Here is a 10,619-nt window from a genome sequence, read left to right as displayed (position 1 = left end):
CATATGGTACAGTAGATAGGTACATGAATAGGAAGGAATGTGCTGTCAACTTGGGTTATCGGATGTATAGGCTGGGGTTTGGTCAAAGTCAAGACAGGCAGACATCATGTGAGGTTAGTTTTGTACCAGTTTACTGTATGTCTTCATTGTTGCAACAATGAATACAACAATCATTCATGCTTTGTTCATTCCTGAGGTTATGCTAGCAGAGTTCTGAAAATCCACGACAGCCATAAATCCGGATTTAGTCAAAGGGATGTGACTGTGACCACTCGCACCACTCCATTAAAACAAAGAAATGGTTCACCTTTTTGTCACTAGGAAGCAGGCCTGGAATTTCGTCATTTTAGGGGCAAGGCGACTTGGCCTTTTGTGGTGTCTATTTTTGAGGGCATAAAGGCCAAATGCCAGGGCAGGAAGACCTTCAAAGAAAACAAGATTTTAGTCCATTGAAATAATTAATTTAAGGGTTACGGATGATAACCTAATCTGCAGTGAAATAGATAAATGATGGTATTTACAAACTGATCCATGCTCAGCCCTGCACCAATCAACGTCACTGGATTGGTTTAAAGATGGGGACTCTGGGGAGTTACGATTTCAGAATCTCAACAGAAGACACTGGTGTCTACATGACAAGAAAGAGACACCGGTGTCTACTGTCTACATATTGACCAGAAAGAAACAGAGGAGAAAGTGTTAAAGTCAGCTGGGGCATTAAGGCTACTGTGGCCTCAGGTCATGCCATTGGTTTGAGGGACACAAGGCCAAACTGAGGAGCAACTTCGGCCATGGCCTTCATGGCCTCCATGAAATTCCTGCCGTGCTCAGAGGTCATGTGGATCTTAAACCATGAAATGCTTATCATGCCTTTGCATGAGGCCAGGATAACCCATCTCTCCATATCCTTTAGCCCAGGGGTCTTCAACGTTTTCAGGCCGGGGACCCCCAAACTGATGGGGAGATGGAGCAGGGACCCCCTACCACCTCGTAGGGTGGGGGGGTCGGGGCTACGACATATTTTTTATTTTAAACATGTACAAGTTACAGCGAGCAGGGTGGGCCGTACCACTATACCATTTCTAAACATACTACTTATTAACTGAGAACCAATGTCAATAATATCAACAATCTGTCAATTGCATAGTAATCATGTATTCAAGCTATTCAAAATGGATAGAATCATGATTTATTTTTGTGGGGGAAAAAAACAAAACATTTTTTTATTTTTTTATTTTTATTTTTTTATTTTTTAAGCAATAATTTCGGACCCCCTGCAGTACCTCCGCGGACCCCCTAGGGGTCGCGGACCCCCTGTTGAAGACCCCTGTTTATCCTACTTAGTATCCTTTATAATGCTGTGGTGTGTATCCTGTATTTTTGACAGTTTCTTGTATGTTACATGTCATTCTGTCACAGCGTAAAGTGGAAATGCTATTGAAGAGATCCGTCCAAAAGTCAAAACAAAAGCTAATTTGACTGGGAAATGGCACTGAATTATTTCCCTCGCCTTTGTTGATCCACTTTTTTTTTCTCTCATGTCTTTTCTTTCTTTTTGGTAGATCAAAGGTTTGGAGATGATGGGAGAGGAGAGGGGAGGAGACGAGAAGGGAGAAGCAGAGGTATGAGGTGAAGCAGAGAGGAGCTGTTTTTTTTGGAGCTGATTGGATCACTACAAAAGGTGTGTGTGTGTGTGTGTGTGTGTGTGTGTGTGTGCGTGCGTGCGTGCGTGCGTGCGTGCGTGCGTGCGTGCATCTGTGTGTGTGTGTACTGTAGCAGGCAGAGAAGACAGACTACTTCTGAACTAAGAGAAGAAAGAGATGGATAAATAAATAGCAGAATTTAGAGAGACAGAGGAAGAGGAACAGAGGGAGGCTGAGGAAGAGAGAGAACAAGTTAAAGTGAGGACAAAGGAGGAAGGGGAGAGAGGGGGGAAAGTGGGAGGGATCTTTTTTTCTGTCCATCCTAGTCTGAAACTAATTGGTTTTGGATTAGACTTGATTAAAAAAACATCATGCATATACTGTAGACTTCCAGTGATAGCCTCGTGGTGCTACGTCTCCCTAGTTGGCACCACAGGCCTGGTTTCCATGGTAATTGCGGTGGAACAGATGACAGAAAAGCACAGCCATGTTGCCAGGTTGACCAATAATAGGACACAATTCTAACAAGCCTTTTCTAAAAGATTATTATTTTGTAAGCCATCTCTGCTTTATTAGCGCCAGAAAGACATGGAAGCGGGGGCTGGAGAGGAAGAATAATGTGTGGTCCTCCTTAGCTGGATTTCAACCAGTGGTGTCACGATGCCGTTGTACTTGCACTAACTAGATGAAACTCAAGGGCAGAAAATGTTCTACTTCAAAAGGATTAGCTGTATTATGTTCCCAGTGGTATATGTGGAACATTTGTTTTGTTTGTTGGGGTGTAACATTATAGGTTGTATTGTGTCACTGTCAGAACAAAGTTACATTCATGGATTACATACTCTACACCAGGGGTTTTCAAACCTTTTTTGGACTCTGGGCATCCCTGTACTGTAAATAACTTGTTCATCCATGGGCCATGGCAACCCTTAATTACGCTATTCATTGTTTGAATCTTATATCATATTTCAAAACACCTTGCACACCTTTCCACCTGAGATACGACAGGCTACGTTACAGAGAAATATCCGTTTCCACCAGAACTGATTAACCACTTGAACCCCAGCATCCCTATTTTGGGGGGGAAGGTTCACCAAAATAACGTGACGTGTTGTGAGCTTGTAGATCTGCTCTTTTTGGTGAAGAGAGTTGGGGTAGATGGAAAAAGAACTCAAGTACAGTGCAAATCAGGTCTGTTTTACCTTACTGATGATGATGAAGTGATATTGATGAATTCCACATATTATCAAAGTATTCTGCGGCACCCCTGGACTGGCATCACGGCACCCTAGGGTGCCACTTTGGGAAGCCCTGCTCTACACCACTGACTGATTAAGATGGAACATGGGAAGAACACCAAAATAAACACGTGACGGAGGATTCAGTGATGTCAGGATGAGATATTTAATACACATAATGAGGCTGACATGTAGATGCTCATGACAGGAGTCATATCGTCGTTGTCGGGTGGAAACCTTGTATGTCCAAAACCATTCATTTTGTATTTATCATTTTAAAAATGAACTAAACTAGTGAAAACAGCCGATTTACAAGTGCGAGGCGTTGTGTGCTTGTAGATCTGCTGTTTTCACTACTTTTGTGCGACGGCCTTGTATGATGATGAAGCAGGGCTTTAATACTTTACGAAAAAACATACACATTTGAAACTTGGAGATACGAGGTTTCTGCCCGACAGTGACGATATAGTCTTCAGCACGTAGATCCAGATGGCCTGAAAGCATTTTCCACTTCCTAATAACCCTTGAGAAACAACAAGGCACATTTTTAATGGTCATGAACAGACAGCTGGCTTTGTAACAAGCAAAAAAATTTTTTTGACCCAGGCAGTACTACTTGAGACTGGTGCTCATTTACTGAAATATGACATCTGCACTTTTTAGAGACAGGCAAGTCAACAATGCTGGGTGTTTGTCTTCTGTTTCTTTGTCACTGTGTATCTTTGGAATCTGATTACGTAATCAAGGGATTTTGGTTACCACACAACGCTGAACTTGGCATTTCTCCACAGTTAGCTGATAAGCCAGGCGAATGTGCACGCTCGCTACCATGCATGCAAGGCAAGCGTTTGTACACACACACACACACACACACACGCACGCACGCACGCGCGCACGCATGCACGCACGCACACACACACACACACACACACACACAGACACACACACAATACTGTTCAGGCTCTTCTCCCTGACTTGGCCAGATGTTAGCGTTAAGGTTTGGACATAAAACCAACCGTGAGAAATGTTTTTAATTACCTTGCCACCTGGATAGGTTTTGAAAACACACACACGCGCGTGTGTGATTGTTTTGTGAAAGTATACTTGTGGGGACTCATACAGTAGGCTAGTATAGTATCCCTACTCTCCGACACAAACTTTAAAGAGGTGGTGCCATAGTTTTGTATTTTTTCAGTTTGTCTATGGAGTTAACATTACTCTAATAGACCCCCACGTGGGGTAATAATATGCAAATCTGTCTTCCCTGTGTATTTTTGGTTACTTCCAGAAATCTGAAAGCCTCTGAGTCAAAAGCTCCAATTGAAATACACAAATACAATGACATCATAATATCATCCCTTCCCTTTTTACCATACACCCAACAACATCAATGGGTGTGGCTAACTTCAGCTCGGTCACCACCCACCTGAAAACCAGGCATACTTAAAGGTGTATTCAGTGATAATGAAAGTGGCCGGGGGTCATTTTGTCACAGCGTGGAAATGTTTAGTTTTTTATAGATTTGCTACACCATTATAATGTTCTCGTTTTGATCATTAGACCCGATCACTGAATATCGGTAGGCCTACGTCTCCAGCTTCAGGATATGTATGATACCGATTTACTACGAGACTGTGGCATTTATGAGTTCAGTAGTTAACAATCTAGGCATTTAGCAGACGTTCTTAATTCAGAGCAACTGTGGTTCTCAAAACCTTTATTTTGACCATCATAACTAAACATCATAACATAACTACGGCCATACTCTACCCTGATTGGTCGAGGACTGGCTGGCCACCTCTGAAAACGGAATCTAGCTATGCTCGCAACAAGGGCCATGGTGGAAGTCCTTATATGGTCAGCACACATTCTAGTGAGGAGAATGAATGGAAAATGTACCAATTATATTTTTATTTGAATGAAATACAATCACTGAATATACCTTTAAAGAACAGGTGGGTGTGTCAACATAAAAACATAATTTTAACACTTTTTTGAAAAATATCTTTTTCCAAGTAATACCTGATGCAGAAGGGAAAAATCACAGCACCCCATCTTTAATATTAATTCTATTCCATCCTGACCTTAACTAGGCACTACTTTAGCTTGCAACAAGAATCCCCCCCCCCAACCCCCCACACACACACACACACACACACATATAGAACTTCAGAAAACAGATGTTGTTGTAGCCTACTCCTCTTAATTAAAGAGAACACATTTGTTATAGATGTTGTATTCACCCCTGAGCACGCACACACGCACACACGCACGCACGCACGCACGCACGCACGCACGCACGCACGCACGCACGCACGCACGCACGCACGCACGCACGCACGCACGCACGCACGCACGCACACACACACACACACACACACACACACACACACACACACTACACACACAGAGCTATATTCTAGTAAAATGCGCTGTCAGATGCTCAGTGCTCTAAGAACCACTTCAGCCATTTTCAACCTATCTTCACATAATGGGTCCTCATTATGCTTATTATTGCGACCGTCAGCTCGCAGTTACTATAAAAAAAAAAAGCTGTCCTTCACGTCACATTTTGCCCTACTGCATGGCTACTCCTATCTCTGCCACCATTGCCCCCTATCCATGCCAAATGTCCCATTTCCCATATTCCCTCCTGATTGGCTACCATTGCCTTCTAATTTGGCTACCATTGCCTTCTAAAGTTTGTGTATGCGGTCGCTTATCTCCCGATTAAGTTGTCTTACGGGTAATAAGGTACTATTTTTGTCTACTTATAGTTTGGGTCTCAGAGGAGGGCTGAAACCCGCATACCAGTGACAATATGTTTGGTCATTTCAAGTACCCCCCCCCCAACCCATAATTTTGCATTTGGTAAAGAATGTGTGACCGGGTCCTCATGTCCAGCAAATTAACAAAATAGGTTTGGTTTTGGATTTTTTTGTGTTTATCCTTCTTATCCTTTTTTCCATATTATCTAAGATTGCATGTTTGAGAACCTTCTCATTGTAACAGATCACACATCTGTTTTAGAATCATAAAATAGCTTAAATTAGTTGATTAGATTAGTCGATTAGATGATGTGTTGATCATTTATTTTCAGAATATTCAGCAACAAACAACATTTAGTGTTTTCCAGATTTTCCATGTTTAGAGTCTCAGTTAAATTTACAGTCAGGATTATACAGTGTACAGAACTAACAGTAGCTTGCTATTAACCAACATATTAACACATGCCACCAAACAAAACACTTGTAGAACTCAGTTGTAATTGGAAGCTCACTTTACACTTCTCAACAAACTTTGAAATGCTATGAAATCATAAACCCAATGACACTGATGTCAGCTGGAGAGAAAAAGACATCTGCTTCATTCAAATGAATGAAGCAGATTACCCCCATAGTTTAGCCTAATTTCTCTTTCAACCACTGAAAAAGACCTTTCTTGGGAACATCATTGGCATTGCAGAGGTCGGACTGACAGCAGGAGTAGGTGAATTTGGAGAAGGCCGTGTTAGCTGCCAGATTCATGAAGTCACAGTTGGCATAATTGATGCACTTAGTGTACGTCCTTTCTACAGAGACATTGTGGAAAAACAAACAAACAAACACACAAGTATCACATGTTAAATTATTAGTAATTAGCTAATGCTGCTCACTATGCCCCCTATTTTCATCATTAATGCGGGGAACTTAAGGACAAATGTTGTAAATGTTCTTATGTAATGCAACAATATTAAGATTCAATATTTTTATCATACAGTATATACTGGTATACACAAAAGAAACATCTTTTGGTTGCATTCTCTTAAAAGATTCAAGAACCACCAAGTTCACAACGCATCCCAATGTCGACATGTTGAGAACTTGTACTGCAGATACCGGTATGCTCTTTTTTCAAAGATGTTCAAAATGTTTGTCAACAAAACATGTGGAAAGTGCTTAACATGTCTCACCATCAGAGTCGAGTTTGAGGCAGGCATTATCACCATTGCTGCACCCCTGGGTGTTCTCACATTGGCCAGAGGCACCTTCAGGACAGAAGTAGCACTGCAGGCCTGGAGGAGATATGATGGAGAGGAAGTATAGGATTGTACATCATTATCATGACACGCCAGTCCAGGGACATGCTGGGCCCCTGATTCAGCCCGGGAAAAAGAGTTGGACATGAGTTATATATTTCGTCGTTGTCGGGTGGAAACCTTGTATGTCCAAAACCGTTTATTTTGTATTTATCATTTTAAAAATGATTTAAACTAGTGAAAACAGCCGATCTACAAGCACACAACGCCTCGCACCGCGAGGCGTTGTGTGCTTGTAGATCTGCTGTTTTCACTACTTTTGTGCAACGGCCTTGTATGACAAAGCAGGGCTTTGCTTTGCGAAAAATATTATACATTTGAAACTTGGAGATACGAGGTTTCTGCCCGACAGTGACGATTTACTTTGTTGGCCGCCCAGCCCCCAAAACGGAACGAAGGCCGACATTTTATTTTCATTTTTTTCCTAATGGCCGGCCTGGACCGGCCGGGAATGAACCAGCCGTTCGGGAGTTGGCCCCCTTTTCCCAATGGACAGCACATCCCTGTGCCAGTCTATATAGAATATACTGTAGATTGGTGTGAACTTTCTAGAGAGAGCACTGACCAGGGAACTACAGTACAGCAAGCATACAGTAAGCTTCAAATCTGTCATCTTATCAAAATGTATAGGTATTGGCAGAGTGATTATATGGACAAATTCAAGTCTTACTCAAAGGCCCTGAACTACAGTAGGTCTTGTAGGCGTTTATACATATACAGTACATAGATTATAGATTGTGATTTATTAGTGGGATCACAGCCTAAACTGATGACAGGGCAGTCTACATTCAAACTGCACTGTTCCTGTTCAGTCCCATTTGACTCCGCTATACGCAAAAAGTGTGGGAGTTAATAACAAGAATGTTGATTTTGTTTATCAACACCCGTCTCTTACCCAGAGCAAATGCAGCAAAGTTAACAGCCAGGCAAAACACCACAAATGTCTTCATTATGATTTGCATGACTGCAACGTCTGTCGTCTGAAAAGTCAATATTAAACACATTATTCATAATATTGTCATAACTAGATGTAGATTAGGAAATTAACCTTTGCAGCCACTGGCTTTTATTTCCCCTAAGAAATAGCTTGTGAGGAATGAAACGCAAGAGTTAGTTGTGGTAGTTAAATGTATGAATCTCTTGTTTGAGGTCTAAATTAGTCCCTGATTAGAAAGACTTCATTAAGTAGTTGCAGTAGCGGTCTAGAGCAGGGGTCTTCAACAGGGGGTCCGGGACCCCTAGGGGGTTCTCAGAGTTACAGGGGGGGATGCCAAATCTTTGTGTGATATGATATGATGTTTTTTACATTAACCATTTGAACCCTAGCATCCCTATTCTGAGTGGAACATTAGCCAAAAATAGCAGATCTACAAGCTTAGAGGTGTGGTAAGCTTGTAGATCTGCTATTTTGGCGAAGAGGTTTTTAGAGGGAAAAGAAGAGTATTTGACAGTTCAAGTGGTAAAAATACACATTACTCCAACATGACGACAGTGCTGTCAAACAAGTCTAAGCTGTAAGAAATCTATGATTTTATTTTATTTTATTTGCAACACAATTTTATACAATGTGTAGTGGGGGTCCCTGCTTCATCTCTCTCTCTCAGCTAAGGTGGCCTGAAAACGTTGAAGACCCCTGCTCTAGAGGTTAGAGAAGTACAGTAGGCTTGTGACCTTATAAGGTCACCGATTCAAATCCCGGGACAAACTGGGAAATCTGGACGGACAAAGTGAACGAGAAACACTCATCCCCAAGGTGCCCTTGATATGAATACAATACAGGGTTTAATTTGCAGTTTCTGCAATACAGCTGCTCAGTAGCAAAGAGTAGAGGAAGGTTAGACTGATTTGTACATGTATAAATGTGGAGGTCGTTGCTGTAAAGTAGCCTGCATGCTGAATCCTCCCTGGATAGAGGATGGAAAGGCAGAGAAACAATCATGACACTTGATTTCAGTGGTGGAAAGTAACTAAGTGCATAACGAGTTCTTTCTACTTTTGTTACTTTGGGACTTACTTGTAACAGTATTTCTACATTGCCGAATCAATATTTTTACTTAAATAACAAATGTGAGTACTATTTCCATCACTGCTACTATTTCCATCACTGCTTAATTCATGGCGAACTGTACAAGTTCAGAGACACTGATGGCTCTGTTAAAGTTCCTTCCCAGGGTAGTGTCTGTATTATCGTTGCAGCTTTTGCAACAGTTAATTAACTAATTATATTCGAGTCATTTGAGTAAAAAGTATTTGATAAAACATTTACTAAGAAAATCATCAAAAGTTGTAGCCCTATGCAGCTTTTTTGTGGAGGAAATCAATCAAATTAATGTTGCTGTATCCTCACCTGTCAGTTGGGGAAGATTGTTGTTGCAGTAAAGCTGCTCTGGTGATTCCTATTTGTGAAATAACCAGGGGTTTGTGTGTGTGGGTGACTTTTTAGGCCAGTACAAATACTGTAGGTAAATAGCATTTTGTTTGGGTACAGAGTCTGCTTGACTTCAGAAAAGCAAAATGTTGGCCATTGCTGTGAGAGGGAGAGACAAATGATGACAAACTAGCCATGGCAGCATGTTTATATACCTGTACTTCATCAGAGGTGAAGTGAGGACTGTGAGGTAGGGAAGTTGGGAAATTGTGCCATGGTGAAAGGGTGGTGTACATGCGTTTGTGCATGCCTGCGTAGTTCTAACACTAAAATCAAGCCTAACACTAAAACAGAGTAGACCCTTTCCTCATCTTTATATTTGGGACTTTTCTTTCTCACAAAGAAAACACATAGGCCTACTTGCACACACGCAGGCACGCACGCACACACGCAGGCACGCACACACACACGCACGCACACACACACACACACACACGCACGCACGCACACACACAGTTACATTACCCATTACATTTCTTCTACACTGACAGTTAGTTGGGTGTTGTGCACCTTTTCAAGTGTATTTTTGTCTCAGCACTTTGAGAAAGAAAATGAGAAGGGAGAGGGTTAAGATATACAGAGATAGGTTACATAGAGAGTAAGAGAGATGAGCAGAGAGAAACAGAAAGATAACCACCTGAATGACTAAGCGAGGGAAGCAGTCCAAATTGATAAGGTTTTAATGCTGGTTTTACTGTTACCCACAATGCACTCAACCTTGTGGAAACTCAGCTTGACTTTGGCTGCCTGAAAGTAATTACGGTTAATAACAAAGGTACTGCTTGTATATGGAAATGTCATGTTTAGCGCAATGTACACAGAAATAAACACATTTGACAGCTTTTTCTATGGAGCTGTCAAGTAGTTTCCCCACTGACCTTTGAATGCAACCACCAGAGGGCACCATTGCAATCATTGAGGCTGATGATTGGGTTGCTACACTCATTACCTTCTCTTACATGGGTGTGCTCAAGGTTGTAAAAATGAATAATGAGGTGAACCAGAGTGTATTGTTTGCCCGTGCGCAAGCCCAGTCTCCATATTTGAGATCACATTTGGTCTTTCATGGTGCTTGCACTTCAACCTTCTAGCTCCTTCCAAACCTATAGGCCTTTTAGAGCTATTGTAGCAAGGAGTTTTAGCTCAGTTCTTACATGGGTGTGGTTCACTACTGTGTCAAATTGGGATTAAAGAGATGTTCAGAATAAACCAATTTAGCATATGATTTTAAA

At 41.7% G+C, this 10,619-nt stretch overlaps 1 protein-coding gene across 1 annotated transcript; it reads right to left on the bottom strand.

Moving 5' to 3' along the window:
* Positions 1–4,770: 4,770 nt before the first annotated feature.
* Positions 4,771–9,494, bottom strand: LOC308292779 (CD59 glycoprotein-like). Its single transcript, XM_080735208.1, has 4 exons — positions 9,307–9,494; positions 7,855–7,939; positions 6,834–6,935; positions 4,771–6,452 (listed from the first exon to the last, which is right to left on the bottom strand). Exons 2-4 carry the CDS (start codon positions 7,919–7,921, stop codon positions 6,283–6,285), a joined length of 339 nt encoding a protein of 112 aa, XP_080591334.1. The 5' UTR covers positions 7,922–7,939; positions 9,307–9,494; the 3' UTR covers positions 4,771–6,282.
* Positions 9,495–10,619: the final 1,125 nt, after the last annotated feature.

Source organism: Nannobrachium achirus (assembly GCF_963921795.1).
Source record: "Nannobrachium achirus genome assembly, chromosome: 10".
NCBI lineage: Eukaryota > Metazoa > Chordata > Actinopteri > Myctophiformes > Myctophidae > Nannobrachium > Nannobrachium achirus.
This window is presented reverse-complemented; position numbering and strand designations above follow the sequence as displayed.